Source organism: Lontra canadensis, unplaced genomic scaffold (genome assembly GCF_010015895.1).
Source record: "Lontra canadensis isolate GAN:19392208 unplaced genomic scaffold, GSC_riverotter_1.0 scaffold197, whole genome shotgun sequence".
Taxonomy (NCBI): Eukaryota; Metazoa; Chordata; class Mammalia; order Carnivora; family Mustelidae; genus Lontra; species Lontra canadensis.
In genome coordinates, this window is record NW_022631191.1 from 1,163,227 (window position 1) to 1,183,856 (window position 20,630).

A 20,630-nucleotide genomic window follows, 5' to 3' on the forward strand; every position below is an offset into this window, starting at 1 on the left:
CAGAAGATGGGAGAGAGAATATTGGGCATTCCCTCTTTTCTACTTTTTATATCTTGCCCTTTTTTTTCTTTCTCCCAGGTTCTTCCGGTTTAGGCTCAGCTAGCAGCATCCAGGCAGCTGTTCGGCAGCTGGAGGCTGAGGCTGATGCCATTATACAAATGGTACGTGAGGGTCAAAGGGCGCGGAGACAGCAACAAGCAGCAACGGTTAGCATGATGCCTGTGGCCCCTCATTCATTTGTCTCTCTCCCCTTCCCCACCACATTATCAGTGGGGTTTCACTGCCCTTACCTTGTATGCTTTTGCATTAAGTTTGCTGTATGAATGCTTCCGGACAACAGGGTTACTTTCTATTGATGTTTTCTCTACTGTTTGTTCATTGTTTTGGATTGATGTGATTTAAAGCTTGGCCATCATACCCCACTCCTAGCTATCCAGTCAACAGTGGCGCTTTTGCAAACTGCATAATGCTTAGTGTCTGGGTTCTGAGGGGGTGTGGGATAAAGGTTTTTCAGTCTCATGGAATAATGCAAGTATGTCAGGAATCCTGCCCTTGTAATGCCCCCAGGCTTGGTATACATCCCATGCAGCCTCTTCTAGGCTATAGCTGGTCCATCTACCCTGGCCTCTGCTTCTGTTCTCCATACTCTCTCGGTACCAAGGCACCTAGGCACTTAGGCACTATTAGGAAGAAACCTTCAGGTTCCTAGATAGCCAGCTCATTGTTGGGATGCCAGCACAGAGTGGCTACGGGAAAAGCCTAGCATCATGTCTATATGCTGTGGCACTCTCATTGTTTTCCTGTCCTTGCAACATGCAAGTCACCTTCCCAAGATCCAGGAAATAAAGGTATCCTGAGGCCTGGTTTTTCTTTGCATATTACTACTATTAACACAGTATGATTTCATTGAGCATGCTGAGAACATCGTAGAATTTGAGGGCTGTGACTCCCAACACAGTAGAAAGGGAAAACAACTATTATTCTGGAGTATTTTCTGCACCATCTTTCCCATACCCAAAAGGACAGATGTTGGCTTTGTGAATACTCCCACCCATCAAAGGTTGTCCCTTATTTCTCCTTTTCTGAGCAAACAGAAACAGAGAGCCAAACCTACAGTGTGCTCACCTGAGTTGTGTGTGTGTGTGTGTGTAATCTGTTCTCAGAAGAAGTCTTCAGGTCTGGTGTCTAACTAGACATAACTAACTGGACATAGGTCTGGAGTACAGTGGAGGCACTGCAGGCATCCAAGGAGCTTTTTGGGAAAGTTTGCTAGCTCAGGGTGGAGGACGGCGAAGTAGGTGGGAAGGCCATTCTTTTGTTCTAGAAAGCTACAAAGTTTTTTGACCAGATAAAGGAAGCTTTCCAAACTTATGATGTATGAGAATGGGTAGAGCCAGCCTCTAGCCTCTCCCTGAGGAAAGCAGAGTTGCACCCTTTTATGTGACTTTGTCTCCCTTTTATCCAGTCGGAGTCAAGCCAGTCGGAGGCCTCTGTCCGGAGGGAGGAGTCGCCCATGGATGTGGACCAGCCATCTCCCAGTGCTCAGGATACTCAGTCCATTGGTCAGTACTATTTCCTATTTCCAGTACAGCAGAAGAGAAAGCCAGTCTGCTGCATCCCCTGTTCTCTGTATACATAAGCTCAGTGTTTTCCAGTTTGTTCCAGTAAACGCTGGCTTTTGTAAATGTCAATAGGCATTTACCAACCGAGATCACTGACTGTCACCACCTCACCCTTTCTGGAGATTCACAGCATACACTACAATTCCTGTAGTAAAGAAACTGTGATGTGATAATGTTAGACATGGAGACAGCATATGTTTGAGTGGTGGCTCTGCCATTTACTAGCTCTGGGACATGAAGCAAACCTCTCTTAGCTTCAGTTTCCTTGTTTAAAATAGGGATGTTCATAGTTAAGATTGAACAAGTGAACACACACCCATATATATAGCACTTAAAACAGAACCTGGCACATGGTGGGTGCTATTAGTGGCAGCATTTCTCAAAAGTTAATTGTACGTAGAATACTTTCCAATGCCCTCTTAACACATTTCTGTGGAATAGGGTTGTCACAGGACATCCGTTTTTGAAATGCATTAAATCATTTAATAATCCATAGATTCTTTGAGAGCTAATGAGGCAGTGAGTAAACCAGCTCTGTCTATAGTAGTCACTGGCCACATGTGCCTGTTGAGCACTTAAAATGTGGCTTCTGCAGCTGTGGAACCAAAATTTTTATTGTATTAATTGTATTTGATTTAAATTTAAATGTCATCCAGTGTAGGACTGGAGCTTGCTTTCAGATATTGCTCAGTTATTACTTAGTAGCCAGTGGGCCAGTCCGCTTGATCTGGCATTGGAAATCTGGATTAATCGCCTGCATATTTGGTCTGGGAGAAAGCTAAATGAAGGAAAAACCTCAAAGCTTTCTCTCTGTCCTTTCTGTGGCCTGTAGGCTCAGATGGAACCCCACAAGGGGAGAAGGAAAAGGAGGAGAGGCCACCTGAGTTACCCCTGCTCAGTGAGCAGCTGAGCTTGGATGAACTGTGGGACATGCTGGGAGAATGTTTAAAGGAACTAGAGGAATCCCATGACCAGCATGCGGTGCTAGGTGAGTTGTGGCCTTTGGGCCAAGGTCCCACCCTGCTGATCTGCTCTCCGGCCCTTTCTGCCCGCTCAATTTTCTTCCTTCCAGATCATATCTCTCTCTCTCTCTCTCTCTCTCTCTGTGTCTCTGTAATGAGAATTCAAAGGAGAGGTGTTTTGTCTCACTTCAGTATCCAAAAAAAAGATTGGCTCTTTCTTATAGTAGCTGTATCTTTTCACTTTTCAGATCAGGGGAATCTTTATAACTGGTTGCCTTTTTTTTTTTTTTTTTTTTTTTTTAAGTTTCAGGGAAGCTCAGACTTTCTCTATGGCTTCATTTTTCTTTGCTACCATTGTATTTCTCCTATAAGTTTTCATTATTTTTTCTAACATATTGCGCCTCTGTAATTTGATTATGAAGAAAAAGAGGTTTATATGTTGAAGTTTCTAAAGTAAAATAACATTTCCCTGTCATTCCTATCCCCAGTGCTACAGCCTGCCGTCGAGGCCTTCTTTCTGGTCCATGCCACAGAGCGGGAGAGCAAGCCTCCCGTTAGAGACACCCGTGAGAGCCAACTGGCACACATCAAGGACGAGCCGCCTCCACTCTCCCCTGCCCCCCTAACCCCAGCTACTCCTTCCTCCCTTGACCCATTCTTCTCCAGGGAGCCCTCGTCTATGCACATCTCCTCAAGCCTGCCCCCTGACACACAGAAGTTCCTTCGCTTTGCAGGTACAGGGAACTCTTAGGCCCATAAAAGAAGGCTTCATTTTTTACAGGGTCACTTAATACACTTTATTCATAGCTGTTTTTGTAGGGGTGAGAGTGCATGTATGAGTGAGTGTGTGGTTGTGGGAGGAGAGAGAAAGGGAGAGAATGAAGCTAGTGATATAGGGCCTAGGATTGAAAGCCCTTTTATGCCACACGGTCTTTTTTCCCTGAAACACAGAGAGTTGCTGTCTGGTTGGCAGTAATGTAGTCTTCTGGGAGCGAAGATGTGCTGATTCTTGGTGTCCTTCCTCCCCTCAGAGACTCATCGCACTGTGTTAAACCAGATCCTACGGCAGTCCACCACCCACCTTGCTGATGGGCCTTTTGCTGTCCTGGTAGACTACATTCGTGTCCTCGACTTTGATGTCAAGCGCAAGTATGTGTCCTGGAGGCTGTGGGTTGGAAACTTTTCAAATGGTATCTCTCTTCCCAGAAAGGGGCCAGAATTCCTCCTGAAGGAGTGTTTTCAGGGAAAAGAAGTTTCCCTTGGTGGCAGCCCTTGGAATGGTGCTAGGCAGGAGGGAGGAGGTTCATCTGTGCCACTGACCATCATCATACCTAAATACTCCCTCTCTTTCTCCATTTCTGTCTCCATTCTTCATCAGAGAAATGCAGTCCTTTGTTTAATCACATGACTTCTAAAGTTCCATTCCATTCTTTGGGGTCATACAGGAGGTGTGGGTAGCCACAGTACACTTACAGCAGGGCTTGGGGACCGCGGGGGCTCCACAGCACTCCTGTCATCCTTACCCTTCTCTTTTTTGTGCACCTACACGTACTACCTGCTTGTTGCAGATACTCTGTGCCACAATCTCTGTGGGACTTTATGCGGGAGAGATGGGAAAATTTGGTGTTGGTAATGAATGACCCACCTCTCCCAACTACTGGGTACTTTTCACCCTCCTCTGGGGAGCAGATGTTTGGAAGATGGGAGAAGCATCATTGTAGGTCTTCATTCTAATCAAGCAAACAGAAACTTGGTCTGCCACACCCAATCCTATATTCCTTCCTTCCCTACCTCCCAAGATATTTTCGCCAAGAGCTAGAACGTTTGGATGAGGGACTCCGGAAAGAAGACATGGCCGTGCATGTCCGCCGTGATCATGTGTTTGAAGACTCCTATCGTGAACTGCACCGGAAATCCCCTGAAGAAATGAAGAATCGATTGTAAGAGCCCAGAACGAGAAAAGACAGGATGGGAGGGTGGAGGATCTTCCTACGTGGTAGTGAAGGCTTTCTCTAGTGCCAGATGTGCAGGGGAACTCCAGAGGAATTCCAGATAGGAACCCGGTATAGAAAATCTCACTGAGCTGTCTCCTCTCTCCTCAGCCTGGTCTCATGAGACTGGTCTTCTACTAGCTAGCTGGCCCTTGAGCTGAGCTACCCACCAATTCCCAGAGAGAAGAGTCTTTGGCATTTACAAAGATAGACCCGATGACTTCGCAGAGAGTTTTCTATTATACTAGGAATGGGAAGCCTGCTGAGCAAATGCCATCCAGGCTTGGGGGAGACCACACTTGCATGAGTGGCCCCTCATGAAATTGGTAATCACTCACTGGTAACTCTGAAGCTGCCTAGAGGAGACCAGCAGTTTATAATAATAATATGTGTCATGAAAGCCAGTGAGATGATAGACCTGTTGGTGTAGTTTGATGCTCCTGAGCTCAGGAACCGGATTCCTCCTCTCCCTCATGGCATGGGCTCACCATCCATCTTACCACATAGGAAGTCAGGCTTCTGAGATAGACTGGGCCCAGCTCCTCCACCACCAAATCCTTACAGACATCAGACTGAGCTCAGGCCTCTCTGACACCACTTGACAACTCCTCTCCCTGCTTTCCCTAAGTGAGGCCCTCATTTAAGCCTCTGTACCTTTCCTGTTGCTGTTTTCTGGAATATTGATAAGCTTTTATTGATAATTCAGGATATCTTTTCTATGATGCTTTCTTGTCCCAGATCCCCACCGTTCCTCTGGGCTTTCCTGGCACTCTGCATTCACCTCTGTTCTCTGATCCTGCACTCCCCAGCCACTGCTTCATTCACTCACTCACTCACTCGGGTCATGCTACATAAATGAATGGATTTGTGCTGGGCTTTCTGCACATCTGTTTCTGGTCTCTTATGCAGGTATATAGTGTTTGAAGGAGAAGAAGGGCAGGATGCTGGAGGGCTCCTGCGGGAGTGGTATATGATCATCTCTCGGGAGATGTTTAACCCTATGTATGCCTTGTTCCGTACCTCACCCGGTGATCGGGTCACCTACACCATCAACCCATCTTCCCACTGCAACCCCAACCACCTCAGCTACTTCAAGTTTGTTGGACGCATTGTGGCCAAAGCTGTATATGACAACCGCCTCCTGGAGTGCTATTTTACTCGGTCCTTCTACAAACACATCTTGGGCAAGTCTGTCAGGTGAGGAATGTGGCACAGGATCCACATTCTCACTTGACAGGTCCTTTTCTTGTGTCCCACCCCCGTACTTCCTCTCCTCCACCCTAACCTATGACTCTAATTGTGGTTTTCTAGATACACGGATATGGAGAGTGAAGATTACCACTTCTACCAGGGCCTGGTTTATCTGCTGGAAAATGATGTCTCCACACTAGGTTATGACCTCACCTTCAGTACTGAGGTAGGTCGAGAAATCTTGACCGCCGCACATCCTGTCTAGTCCAGGAAACCCATTGGGGGACCACCCTTGAACTGGCACTGGATAAAGTCTCATGCCCCATTCCCCATCTAGCAGTGAGCAGTGGGTATTTGCATGAGACATCACAAACAGAAAAACCAGGATTTTGTAAAACAATCCAGGGTGTTTCCTAATTTCCTTTTTATTTTTTTTTAAAGAACTGTTCAGTACTGTATTATTTATTCCCAAAACTAGTTCATTATAACATATTTAAGTGAAAAACGGTAATTTTTAAGGTTACTCTTCCTCCAAATTGTTTTCCATAAAGATTGTGCTATGTCATGTTAAACATGTTAACCATGGCTTTTCCCTATTACAAAGTTATGCACTCATGATAAAGGACACTTTTTTATGACCTTGCTTCGTCTTTCTGCCCAGGACATGTCAAAGAGTTCAAGTAATCCTAGGTATCTATATAAATCCCATCCTAGACCAAGCCTGACACGAATGATTGGTATTTTGGGTATTCTAGGTCCAAGAGTTTGGAGTCTGTGAAGTTCGTGACCTCAAACCCAATGGGGCCAACATCTTGGTAACAGAAGAGAATAAGAAGGAATATGTACACCTGGTGTGCCAGATGAGGATGACAGGTAGGGGAAATGTCCCTTAGACTCCTTATTTTTCATACGGAAGAGGTCAGGCCTCAGTCATTTCACAGATACTGTTTTTTCTCTTCCCTGTGCCAGCCACAAGTGCCTGGCACAAAGAGTCTACAAACATCTGACCAAAAAATACTTCCCTTCATCCATCTCCATTCAAGGGCCAGAAGCAGTGTTAGGTGAAACAGGCAAACCATTCAGCATCCTCGTTGCGGTAGAGCCAGACTGAGGATCTCTGACCTCTTAACAGTTGTGTGAGTTTAGACACCTCATGGCTTGTTGGTTCTCTCCCCAGGAGCCATCCGTAAACAGCTGGCAGCTTTCTTAGAAGGCTTCTATGAAATCATTCCAAAGCGCCTCATTTCTATCTTCACTGAGCAGGAGTTAGAACTCCTCATATCAGGACTGCCCACAATTGACATTGATGATTTGAAATCCAACACTGAATACCACAAGTACCAGTCCAACTCTATTCAGGTGAGCTGCTGCTGGCATCCTGCCCCATGTCCCTAAGCAGTGCTAGTTGGTATGATACCACATAATTCAGCACTGTCAGGGGGCAAGGGGATATAGGTGACAACTTACTTATACTTAACTCTTCATCCTTCCAATACGTGTTTTCAAGGGATGTTCTTGCCCATCTTATGGAATGAAAGAACTGAAGCCCATTTCACAGAATGGACTTGCCTAAGATTCAAGATTCCAACCCCCTCACACTGACTTCTTGTGTCCTTTCCCATAGATCCAGTGGTTCTGGAGAGCATTGCGTTCTTTTGACCAAGCTGACCGTGCCAAGTTCCTTCAGTTTGTCACGGGTACTTCCAAGGTGCCCTTGCAAGGCTTTGCTGCCCTTGAGGGCATGAATGGCATTCAGAAGTTTCAGATCCATCGAGATGACAGGTCCACAGATCGCCTGCCTTCAGCTCACACATGGTAAGAGAAAGGGGTTGTTCTTTTTAGCATTCAGACTGAGCTTGCCTGTTGGTTGCTTCTAGACCCCTAACCAAGGGCAGGAACCCCAATCTGGCCCCAGCTGTGCTAGACCTGGGGTAGTGCATAATTTGGTAGTTTTGTGGAAAAGGTGACGTTTGAGATGAGAAGCTGGCCCAAATTCAGTGAGGCTGGGGAGACATTGCGGGTGAGCACTGCCACATGAGAGCACAGTGTACTCCATGGCTCAGCTGGAGCAAGGAGTTAGAGGGAACAGAATGCTTAAAGATGTTGATCAGCAGAGGTTGGATCACCAGTGACCCCAAATGCCTCTTTGGAGCTTGCACATTAACCCATAGTGAGACTATGGTGTTTAAGGACTGACAGAGTCAGGTTTATGTTTTAGGAGCCTGATGGGCCGTATTGGGGCCAGATTAGAGGAAGGAAAACGAGGCCTAGGACAAGATTTCAAGTCTGCAAGAGAGGAAAAGTTTCCATCAGGGAGGAGAGGTCAGTGGGCACCATGGGAACATAGGGATTGTGGCTATCTTTTGTCACAAACTGGTATTTTTTCTTTTTCTAGTTTTAATCAGCTGGACCTGCCTGCCTATGAGAGCTTTGAGAAGCTCCGCCACATGCTACTATTGGCCATCCAGGAGTGCTCTGAAGGCTTTGGGCTGGCCTAATAAGGCCCCGCCCACCACTGTGGGGTTTTTCTACCATTGTTGGACCTGGGAATTGGGGGGAAAGAAAAACAAAAAAGAACCAGAAAGAAAATGTCAAAAACCAATAAATGAAATCCACCAACTCACCATGTGTGTGTCCCAGCTTCCCCAGCTTCCCCAACACATACCCATTCCCCCTCTCCTGCTCATTCTCTCTCCCTCTCTCCCTCACCTCCTCCTCCCTGTTCCATGCCGTCCATGATCCCCAGCCCATGTGTTAAAAAGGCATTAGCCTTTGCAGGGACCTATTTGTCCCAACTGTTTGAACAGTGTGCTCCTCAGATTCTGTGTTCAGAAGGATTTGCTGCATTGAGACTTGAAACCTTTGGATAGGGGAAAAATTATATATATATATATTTTTTTGTTCTGTTTGCATTTCTTAATTTGTGCTTGGAATGTGTTGATGTGCACAGCTAATGATTCAATGCGAGACAAGATTGGCGTCTGTGTTGTGGAGGTTTCAAATAAAGAGCACTCTTCATAACTCACTTTTCACAACGGAGTTTTTTTCAAACTTAAAAGAAACAACTCTTGAACACATGCTAGACATCTAGAGAAAAGATGCAAATGGACTCTCCAGAAAACCATCTTTGCCACCACCACTGGTGCATCTTCCTTCTTCAGAGTCGGTTTCCCCATTGTCAGGAGAGATCAGCAACCACCAGGAATTGAGGGGAGCCTGTTTTTTAGAATGGGATCTGCACTTGAGGGCAGTGATGGTGTTACAATTTGCAGCCAAGGACAAAGCATCACCTTGCTTGAGGGGAACAAACCAGCAAGTTGTAAGAAACATTGAGAACTCAACCCAACTGACAGTTCTATATGATGAGCCTTTATAACGGCCTCAAGTGTAGAGCTCAGTTTAGAATTTTTATTTCATTTAATGTTTTAGGTTTTCTAACAAATTTCAGTAAGCAAGCAAGTAATTGGACCAGCTCTCCAGAACAATCTTCCCATCCATTTTGGGTTTGTTTCGTCATCTGCCAATCTGTTCACAGATCACCCAGTAGTCTCTTGGTTTTTACTCCATCCAGCAGTTAAAGCTGGTCCAAGAACTTTGATGGTTCCAGCTTTCAAAGAAAATAATAAAGGTTTAGTTAGAAAAATTACACCAAGTGATGCTTGCTTTGTGTGTTTTTTCTCATTTTCTGAGGCTCTATTTTGTAAAGATTTTCTCCTTAACCTGACTTTACCCTTATCCCCTTGGTCCTGATGCAAATGGCTGCTAGACATTTTCTCCCTTTTTAAAAATATTCACACTTGCCTGTGCCTCATTCTGCTGAAAACTGAGAAGACAGATGAACTGACTCTGTCCCTGCTATTGAATTTCTGGTCAAGGGGGAAGGAGACTGAGTAGTTCTGTGACAGATGGAGGGAAGGGGTCCCTAGGTTCCCAGAGCAGAAGTCCTTGACCTAGCCTGGAAAGTCAGGGAAGGCTTTCCATTGTCAGGCACTCATGAGTTGAATCCTGGCTGGGAGTTAAGATTAAGGAGGGGAGGGTAATCTAGATCAAGGTAGCAGGAGTCCAGCTGATGGCACAGCTTGAGAAAAGGTTGGTGGCCTGAGATGAGGCTGGGAGTCCAGCAGAGCTTTGAAATGAATAAGCAGAAATACAGTGGAATTGATAAGCTTAAGAATGGATTCCTCAAAAAACCAAAGTAGAAAGAAACCTGACATTTAAATTCGGGAGGCATAGGGTTCAGGAGTTGGGTGTGGAAGCTGGGAGCACAGATGGAATAACCCTGAAGAAAAAATCTAATTCAGTGGCATCCTACAAATATTTAACGTGTCTAAGCATGACTTGCCTTTGGGGTGTGTGTATGGTGTAATATTCATCACCTCAATGTCCGTCAAATAAGAAAAATCCTGTCAATTGATGCAAGGCATTTGCTAACAATAATTATTACTGGTAACTTCAAGACACTACCTTGGTAAGGTTGGCTCAGACCAACAGCCAACATCACACAGGAAGCATAAGGTGGCCAATTACCGCTAGTAACACTCCTATGTCTGTTCTAATCACTTCAGTAAAGCAGAAAATAAGGTACAACTACTGAGGAGAAACTGCTAGCCAAAGAGAACCAAAAGTTACTAGCACTTAAAACGGGCCAACAAGAGGACTGGTTATAATGGAAAAAACAAAAGACTCATGTAGACATTGTCCCAACAAGTGTGAATAAATAATACAATGGAATCCTGTGTAGCAGTAAAAATGTATATCAACATGCATAATCTCAAAGATGAGACCTGCTTAGAAGTCACAAAACAATACTATATAGCATTTTTGTACCAATAGCATGAAAACCCGTCCATTATAATGCTGTATACTATATAACGTGACATTTCATAATCTTTGAGATATATGACTTATTAAATTTCACAGTGAATTTGAGGTAGGTAGCAGGGGAATCAATAACGCCTAATTCTACATGAAGGCTGCTTGCATGACATGATTGAACAGGTCTCTTTTTGCCCTCAAGTAATTCCCTCCACTGATCTGTCTGTGCATTATGATTACCATGGGTTACCTCCTTATTAAAATAGTCTTTTTTTTCTTATTAGAGTGACCATGTAATTTATCATCCAAAGCTGGAAAATTTAAGAATAAAAAGGGTACTATTAATAATTATGCTGGGCCACAGGGACAAACCGAATAAACTGGAATGTATGGTTCTTTAGGATATGTGTCTGTCTAGGCTGGAGAAACAATTATCACCCCTAATAAGCAAAATTCCATTGAGCACTTACCATGGACTGACAATACTGAGAAGGCTCTGTGTGAAGAGAAGGAGGCGGGTATTAGGAAACTATGGGGGCAATGGGTACACAGAGACTTAGCAGGCAGGGGTAGCAAGATTAAACATGTTCTCAAATACAAGCCATAACCAGTTAGAAAACGAACAGGAAATAGATTATCTTCACAACAGTAACAAAATACCAAAGAATAGCCTTAAGAAGGAGTGTTTAGGACTCGTGAAAGAAAAATGACAAAACTCATGAGAAGCATAAAAGAGAAATAAATGAAGAGATGTACATTTGCATAAAAATGCAAGTATAGCTGGCTTTGAGACTGGGGGGGACAAACTGACATGCTAAACATGCTAAACAAGTTCAAATAGACCTGACAGAATGGCCTTAGCGGTGAATATTCAGCGTGTTGTGGTCTGTAAAAAAAAATGAGGCACCAAGAGTTAATTGCGGAAAGAATAGTTTTGTCAATGTTAAGGTTAGGAAACTTGCATGAGTATTGGGGAAGGTAAAAAAAATATGAATTTATAAAATTTTAAATTTATAAAATATAAATTTTGCCCTGCACTTCACACGAAATAAATTCAAGAGTGAAAACTATGAACTGATATTTTAAAGCACAAAATGAAGATATGGGCAAATAACTGATCTGGGATATAGAAAACCTTAGGCTAAAATCTACAAAGACATCATAATGGAATATATATCATAATGATACATTTGGCTACTAAAATGTTGGCAACACCGTGAACATAATTAAAAAAACAATGACAATTCCAGGGGGAAAAAATGTCCCTAACAGGCAATGGGTTATTACTTTATATGTATATACATATATTTTTAAAATATATATATTTTTTAAACTTATGAATCACTAAGAAATTCCCCAACAGAAAAACATGCAAGGATATGAAAAGATTCACAAAAGAAGAAATATAAATGAACAATATATAAAAATGCTTACCTCTGTGATAATTATTACCTCAGTAATAATCAAAAATCCATTAAAAGCCCAGTGGAAACCACTTACCAAATTGAAATATATGATGGTTACCAGAGGGAAGGTGTGGGGATAGTTTAAACAGGTGATGGGGATTAAGAAGTGCACTTGTGATGAGAGCCAAGTGATGTACGGAATTTTGAATCACTATATTGTACACCTAAAACTAATATAACACCTAAATATAATATAACCAATATAACACCTAAAACTAATATAACTGGGATTAAAATGAAAACTTAAAATGTGTGTCTGTGAACACAGGTATCAGAGAATGTGAAGAAATAGGCACTGCTGAGAAATTGGCACCACTTTTCTGATGTGTAGTTTTGTAATGTCTACTGAGAAAGAGAAAAGCAGCCGCTGACTTCTGGGAGCTGGCCTAGCATTGTTAGGCTTCGGTGTTCTTCTGTTGAACATAAACAATTTCACAGAATATCAACATCAGAGAAGGTCTTTCTGTAACTGTCGTGGATTAAGACAAAATTGAGACCACCTCAAAATCATGTCTGAACACAGACAAAACATCAGAGACACTGTTTAAACCACAGAAATTAACTGAACATCCCCTATCCTGATTAATGAGTCACTGCTTTTTTAAAACCAGTTACAGCTTTAGCCTCTTTCTAGACTGTCCTCTCTATAGGGAAGATGTGTTAGCGTACCCAATCATAAAATTACCCCCACTTCTGGATAGTATTCAATCTAGAGTAAAACTTGACTTGAATTGTCCCCAAATCACTTAACAAGCCCAAATCCTATGATACAACTTTTCTTTTACTGCAATACCCCACAGTCCCCCATGCTGTGTGTTCCCCCTCACTGCCAACTTTCTTGACTCAGGGCAGGTTCATGCTCCTGATCTTTGGTTGCTGGGACACTGACACTATGAGGAACTATACACAGTAAGGTGCCAACTGGCATGTATCCTATATTCCTGTTAATGCTTTTTACTATTTATAAATTCAGATGGAAACTGGCAGCCCAAACTCTTTGGCTTGCAGACAACAACCTGGTATATGTATGAGGATGTGTGTGGGTGTGTGTTAATGTGAATGGTCTGAGGTGGACATATTTTCACAGGTCCCACAGTCTCTACCACTCCTTATTACACTCATATCATCTGGTTTTGTTCATTGAATGAACATTTGTTGAGCATGTACTGTGTCAGGCTAGGGAGGCACGGGTGAACACATCAGACATAAATTCCTGCCACTAGGAAGCTGACATTTTCCTGGGGGAAGGCAGACAATAAATATGTCAGGGAGTGAGTGACACATTTTCTTTTCTGAAGAAAAATACACAGAAAAAGAGAGTTGAAGGGGAGGTTATTTTAACTGGGGGTGGCCAAAGGAAGGCCTCTCTGAAAAGATGATATTTAAGCTTAGAAGGTGGGCTTGGAAGAAGGGAGGGTATAAGCCATCAGAGGATCTCAAGGAATAGTGTTCCAGGCAGAGGGAACAGCTAGTGTAAAGGCTCCAAAGTGGGAATTCGCATGGCATCCAGAAGGAGGACCAGGGTGGTTCTAGAGAGGTGGGTGATGGGAAGTGTCCTTGGTTGTTGAGGTCAGAGAGATAAACAGGAGTCAGATCTCGGGCTTTTTTACTCTGAGTAAGGTGGGAACTACCAAAGGGCATTGCACAGAAGAGATGGGACGCAGACCTCTCTACTGCTTGTGAAGAGTAGATGGGAGGGGCCAGCAGGGAGTCCTAGGAAGCCTAAAGAGGCTGCCGAGGCCCTCTTTTCTGGCAGTTCACAAGTTACCGGCGGGAACTTTGAAAAGAGTCCTTAATAGGTTTACTGTAGGCTTGGGTGAAACAAAGCATTGTTAAAGGGAAAGGGGGACGGAGGGCCTAAGATGAGCCAGAGCCTCCTCTGGATGATGATGATGATGATGGTGATGATTGATGATGATGATGATGATTTCCTTGTCTGTTTTTCACCCTGGGCGAGTATTTCTACAACTGAAAATAAGTAGCCTATTTCTAGTGGGCACGCCCCGCTCCGTCCCCTCCCAGACGCAAGCCTTAGGAACTAGAGGCTTCCCATCCTGCCCGGCACACCCACTGCAGAGAAGCCTTGCCCAGCTCCTCTTGGTTTGCCGTGAACTTCCCGGGTTTTAGTGCTGCAAGTCCCACCTCCCCGGCAAACCAGGACGGTTAGGCACCGTCCCCGGGTTGGTCACCCTCCCCAAGCCGACTGGCTCCTCAGCCGCTGAGGGAGAAGGCTGGGGGGCAAGCCCCGCCCCGCGCTGGGCCTCCAGCCAATAGCAGAACGGGACGTGGAGCCCAGGCTTGCTCTGCCCAGCAACCCCAGGGCCTGCCAGAAATGGCTCAACCTGAGGCCCCACCCCGGAACGGCCTCCCCGCTCCCCTTCCTGGAAAATCAGTGGGTTTGAATCTGGGTTTGTGTCACTGCACAAGCGAGGGGAGGAGGCATTGTTCTGCGCTGGGGAGATTGTGTGCAGTCCTACTGCAAGTGATCGGATGACTATGTGCATTGCTGACTGTGCATAACCGAATGGGTTTGTGGGGGTTACCTGTGCGTCTGTGGTTCCAGAAGTGGGTGTGTGACTGTGTGACCCCGTGTGGCCCGGATCTGCTGCCTTGAGTTATGCTGATTGTGTTGTTAAATAACGAAAACTAACTGAATACATTTTAAAGATCTTATTGGCCTTATTAATCCATTCATGAATCGGACAGCATCCCATCTTGCAATTAGAAGGGGGCTCCAAAGGGCTACAGAAAGGGAAAGGTTCTTTGAAGTCAGGACAAGGAGGTCATAAAGAGAGAAAGGGATTATCTGGGGTGAGGTGACATCCTTTGTGGGAAAGGGGGCCTTATTAAGTGGATTACTTCATTTTCCTTTTGCGGATAGAGAGGAAGGACCCAAATGGGACAGATTAATTTATTAGTGCTGACCAGAAAATTCCTGACTGGCTGGTTAAGACTACATGTCTGGAGGAGGTTGAAACTACAATCAGGTTTGGGATTAAACCCAAGCTTGGAGACTTGATCTCACATAACTCACGCCATGTGAGACCTGTGATTTTCTTTTTAATAATTACCCCCCTTTTGATCAGACTCTTGTCTTAATTTAGAGATGTGATCAAAATTTAAGGCATTAGCACTACTCCCAGCTACCACTCTAAAGGTCTTGCCGTTTTTCTTGCTCTTTTTGTGTGGTATCCACAGGTCTTAACCTTTGTGATATTCACAAATCATGGTTTCAGGGTCACAATCTTTAAGTTCCTCATTCTCTTAGTTCCTTTTCTGACATTCCAGTCCTAGGGAGATCGTTTGTTGGTGGTGAGCAGCTACTAACACACATTTACAGCTCTTGAAAGAATACAATGCAACAGGGAGATTATGGTGATTATAATGACCAGAATAATTTCCAGTGTTTGGAATGCACTTTGGAGCGATGGTCCCCAAGATGCAAACCAATCAAAATCAAAGAAGTCAAAAAAGATCCTGCTGAAGGAGTCTCCTTTATAAGCTGAGTGCCTTGCTCAGCGATCTTAGTTAATTGTTTCAACTTCCCCAGAAATGTTAATCCAAGTTCAGCAGGTGGTGTTGGCCATAGCACAATCATCTCCTTACTCAGCTAAAAGATAGTCAAGGCCTATCCTTATTATTAAGAACTACTTTGGCCAGAGAGTCTACTGATCTTTCGGGGGTGACAATTGTCTTAGCAACAGAATCTGCAATACCTTCAAGAGTTAAAGAGAGGTTTGTGATCATATCTTCATTTACATTTATTCCTAGCCAGGGAAGTGGGGCCCTGGTTCAGTGAATTCTGAGTCATGAGAGGCTCCCGGGAAGTCCTTTCTAACTCAATGATGTAAATACAGGGGAGTTGACCAATGAGGTGTCTTAGTTCCTTTGGGGAAAGTTAGGAGCACCGGTAGATAACCTAAAAGGCATTGCCAGGTTATGTGCCGGCCGTCTAGGCATTCACAGACCTATGGAGAATGAAACAGACAAAGACAAACCCTGTCAGGGCACAGATCATTCCCATTAGGCTGGTCCTGTTAATACACAGGGATTGCTACACTTATTCATTCAAGCCAGTGGTTAGTCAGGTTTTCAGTGCATATAGGAACAGAATCCCTGAGCCTGAAATAGTCCTTCTAAATGCCTAGCAAAGATGGGTGCTGCTGGGGAGATCTCACTGAGTAGGGGGCAGATCTGATCTAGATAATCATGGGAATGTGGGAGTGCAAATGGACTAAGATTTATGTAGGTAGTTTTGTCAAATTGGGTAAGTACAGTTATAATTGGAGAGATGTAAAAACAAGGCACTGGGTGTTCTGGCCATAAGAGTTGAACTCAGTAAGAGACTTCTAAGGGTGGGGAGCAGTCGACTGTAGTTGAAGGGACGTTAGGAGGAGAAATTGGTCACAGGGAGGATGAGGGGGTCTCTAACATCATGGGTAGATTGCTATGTTGGATGACAAATACAGCAATCTGAAAGGCTTCCCTCCTCTTAGCAATGACCTAGGAGATACAGGGAAAGGCATTATGTTTCCAGGCCAATGCCAATAAAGGAAAGGGAATAAAGGAGAAAGGGCTTCATGTTTTAAAGATGAAGTCTGATCTGATGTCTCTCTCTCTCTCTCTCTCACTCATTTTTCTTTTTTTGCTTGTTTGTTTGCTTGTTTTTCCTTATTTTTCAATTTGATATCTTGAGCAGGAGCAGTCTACCCCAATGTCAGCTACTTCTCTTTCTTGTCAGTTTGAATTGGAGATCTCCAGTGTCTGCCCAGGATTAGCTGTTAGGTGGAGCTGTGAGATGTGTACCCAAGGCTCAATGCCTTCTAGTTCTGCAGCAGTGCCAGTGGTAAGGAGCACTTAGTAAGGGCCTTTCCAGTGAGGTTGAGTGGCTGTCTTACTCTGATGACAGTTCCAGATTACCCAGTCACAATGCTGTAGACTGTGGCTAATAGGATCCTTTGAATTGGAATATGGGAAAGCTTCTTGAACCTGTTGATAGGGTTGAACATAAGACATTAAGAACTTACAGTAGCTGATCATACTCATTTGAGCTAAGGGATCAGCAGAAGGTTTGTGTCAACAGATATTGGTCTACTGGTGACTAGCTCATATGGAGTGAGTTTATGATTTCCAAAGGGGGTGCTATGAAGAATCAGCAAGACCAAAGATGGTACCTAAGGCCAAGGGAGTCTGCTAGTTACAGGAAGTTTAGAGATTTTAAGTTTGAGGATCTCATTAGTTCTCCCGACCTTGCCTGATGATTGAGGGTGATAGGACAGTGATAATTCCAAGAGGTTTGTGGGGTTCTGTGTTAAAGCTTTGTGGTTGGCCCAACAAAGTGGGGGCCTCCCTCACTGGAGATCATGAAAAGTATAATCCAAGTGGAAAATGCATTTAACAGTTTCTTTGCCACTGTGAGGGCATCAGCCCTGTGCGAGGGAACACTTCGGTCCATTTGGAAAACATACATACAGTAACAAGAACATATTGATACCTCATACTAAGTGACTGTTGAATGACATCCAGCTGCAGGTGTTCAAAGGGTCCAGAGGAAGGGAACAAAAACACTTTTTCCAAGATTATGGACCTGACAAATCAGACATTGGTGGTAATTTTTTTTTTTTTTTGCAATTTCACAGAAATCTCCCCGCTGGTGTCTATTTATGATTTGAATCATCTCAAATGCACCACAGTAGGTGAAGGAATGTAAAAACTGAAAAATGGGGTTTGCCAGGAAGCCGGGAAGAACCAAGAAGCCATCTGGGGTTTCCCATAGCTCTGACTGTTCATTTAATTTACAACCATTGTTTGCCCATCTTAAATTCTTTGCTTCTGACTGCTGCCATGTTGTAAGGAAATCAGGATGGCAAAAGTCTGGCATGGAGGGCACGCCTGGTAGGAGTCTGGCAGAAAGAGCATGGACTGAAATTGCCTTTGCATGGGAGTCAGCCAGGGCATTCCCCTGATACTCAGATTCAGTCCTTTTAGTGTGAGCCTCCATTTTAATGACAGCAATTTCAGAAGGTAGCAAATATCAGTAAGAAGGTAATTTACTTGCTATCCATTTTTGATTGGGGTCCCAGAGGATATAAGAGAACTTTGTTTCCATAGCATTCCCAAATCATGGACAACCCCAAAGAAATTGCTGGCCATCGGTACAAATGTTAACAGTTTGTCCTGATGACTTGCCAGCCTTGGTAAGGGTACAGAGCTCTGCCCGTTGGGCTGATTTTGCTTGTGGAAGCTTTACCATTTTGAGTAGTTCGTATTGGATAGCAATAGTATAACCAGCTTGGAGATTGCCTTGTTCATGTCTACAGTACGACCTGTCAACAAACAAGATTAAATCAGGATGAGTTAAAGGGGTGTCTCATGAGTCAGGGCGCAGTGTCATGGAATGGGATGTTACCTCCTCATCGCCATGGGGCTCACCTTCATTGTGCAAGGGTGGTAATGTTGCAGGATTACGGATATTTCGGTGTTTTAAGCTGTAGATGAGGTAGTGAAAGCAGAAGGCAGGAGGTTTGTCCGCTGGCAGAGAAGATGGTTTAGTCAATTCAGAGTTAAGAAAACTTTGGACACAATGAGGAGTTTGTAAATAAACACTATTTTCTAGAGTTAGATCTGCGGAGGCTTCTATTAACTTTGCATCTGCGACTATAGCCTTAAGACTGGGATAGTTAACGAATTAGAATTTAAATAAAAATCTTGAAAGAAATAAAAAAGAGACTGCTGGAATAGGCACAAGCAAGTGAACCAAGTTATGTGCTATAATAAGCAATAGGCATATGTTCATTACCACATTCTTGCATGAGCATTCCCAGGGCTTGATTATCCACCCCTTTCTTGTACAAATAAGGAGAAAACTTTTGAGTAGTCAGGTAGCCCTAAGGCAGGCAGTTCTTGTAATACTTACTTTAGGCTTTTGAAGGCCTGCTCACATTTCTCTTCCCAAGGAACGGGCTCCGGGACTGAAATGTTCGTAAGTTCGTACAGTGGAGAAGCTAACAGAGAAAAATTAGGAGCCCACAGCCTGCAATTGCCAGTCAAGCCCAGAAACCCATGAAGCTGTTGCCTGTAGGCTTAGGAAATCCCCGGGTTAGTTTAATTCTTTTTGGAAATAGCTGAATTCCCCCAGCGCTTAGATTATGACCTAGGTAATGAACAGAATTTAAAGAAAATTGCCATTTTTCCTTAGAGACTTTATGTCCCTTTGCAGCTAACTGTTGTAGCATAATAAATGGAATCTTTTATGGATGCCTCTTTGGTAACTGAGCACAGCAAGAAATCATCTACATATCGTAAAAGGCTCGATTTCCTAGGGGATTTGAAGGTCCTTAAATCCTGGTGGAGCACCTGGGAGAAATAAGAAGGGGCCTCAATGAGTCCTTAAGGCATAACTGTCCAGGTATATTGTCGACTCTTCCAAGTAAAGGCAAACAGATAGTGGCTTTTGGGGTCTACAGGGTTGCTGAAAGAACGCAGGTCTACAGCAGTGAGCCTTTTGAGTCTGGTGGGACTTAGGACAGAAAGGTGTTCAGGTTGGGACAACTGGAAAATACTGGCACAAAAACAGAAACATAGATGAATGGAACAGCCCAGAAATGGACGCTCAACTCTATGGTCAACTAATCTTTGACAAAGCAGGAAAGAATGTCCGATGGGAAAAAGACCGTCTCTTCAACAAACGGTGTTGGGAAAATTGGAAAGCCACATGCAGAAGAATGAAACTGGGGAATAACTATCTTATTAATAGCTCTCAAATCCTGGACAAATCACTATCCCCACCCACTAGGTTTAGGGCCCCGTGGGTGTGTTACAGAGGCTGATAGAGGGAATGATTAGCCCCTGAGTGAGTAGGTCTTACACTGTGGGTGCAAAGCCTTGTTTGGCCTCAGACTTTAGTGGATATTGAGGCAATTTAGGAAGAGGCTTAGTTTTGTCTATTTGAGGGTTTTTTTTAAAAAGATTTCATTTATTTATTTGAGAGAGAGAGAGAGAGCACAAGCAGGGGGAGTGGCAGAGGGAGAGGGAGAAGCAGGCTCCCCGTGGAGCAGGGAGCCTGATGCAGGACTCAATCCCAAGACCCTGGGATCATGACCTGAGCTGAAGGCAGATGCTTAACTGATTGAGCCACCCAGACACCCCTGTATTTGAGTTGTTATAGGCTCTGCACTTTCTATTCTCCCAGTGTCAGTATTAGAAGTAGCCCACAGATTTGGGGGTACCTCGATTAAATTAGGGGACTTTTGTTAGACTTCTTCCTCTTCTACATCAAGGACAGATTGTAAGGAATATAAAAGATCAGGTTGGAGCTGGTCAGGAAATTCCAAGGTGAGGTCTCCATTGGAGGCAAAAATGTATTAGCCTTTTTAACTTAGGAGATCTCTACCTAATAGGTTGACTAAGGCTGTATATCATACCAAAGAGGAATCTTTTTCAGTGAAAGGTCCCAGAGTCATTTGTACTGGTTGAAATACGAACTCTCTCTGAATTTTATTAGATACCCTCACTATGGAAACCTCCTTATTACTCCAAGGGATTTGTCCTTGTGACAGTGCGACTTAAGGTAGAAAATGTAGC

At 43.9% G+C, this 20,630-nt stretch overlaps 1 protein-coding gene across 13 annotated transcripts in view; it reads left to right on the forward strand.

The window, feature by feature from the left end:
- Window positions 1-8,791, forward strand: part of HUWE1 (HECT, UBA and WWE domain containing E3 ubiquitin protein ligase 1) — a 168,916-nt gene extending 160,125 nt beyond the window's left edge. For 11 of the 13 annotated variants that reach the window (XM_032847995.1, XM_032847997.1, XM_032847994.1 and 8 more), the window contains 12 exons: window positions 79-206; window positions 1,466-1,562; window positions 2,455-2,610; window positions 3,073-3,318; window positions 3,616-3,733; window positions 4,384-4,524; window positions 5,485-5,772; window positions 5,887-5,992; window positions 6,522-6,639; window positions 6,944-7,125; window positions 7,391-7,581; window positions 8,162-8,791. In XM_032847995.1, coding sequence (XP_032703886.1) covers window positions 79-206; window positions 1,466-1,562; window positions 2,455-2,610; window positions 3,073-3,318; window positions 3,616-3,733; window positions 4,384-4,524; window positions 5,485-5,772; window positions 5,887-5,992; window positions 6,522-6,639; window positions 6,944-7,125; window positions 7,391-7,581; window positions 8,162-8,264 — 1,874 coding nt within the window. In that variant the 3' untranslated portion in view covers window positions 8,265-8,791. The remainder of the gene's footprint in view (window positions 1-78; window positions 207-1,465; window positions 1,563-2,454; window positions 2,611-3,072; window positions 3,319-3,615; window positions 3,734-4,383; window positions 4,525-5,484; window positions 5,773-5,886; window positions 5,993-6,521; window positions 6,640-6,943; window positions 7,126-7,390; window positions 7,582-8,161) is intronic. The other 2 variants (XM_032848004.1, XM_032848001.1) reach the window with 2 other exon arrangements.
- Window positions 8,792-20,630: the final 11,839 nt, after the last annotated feature.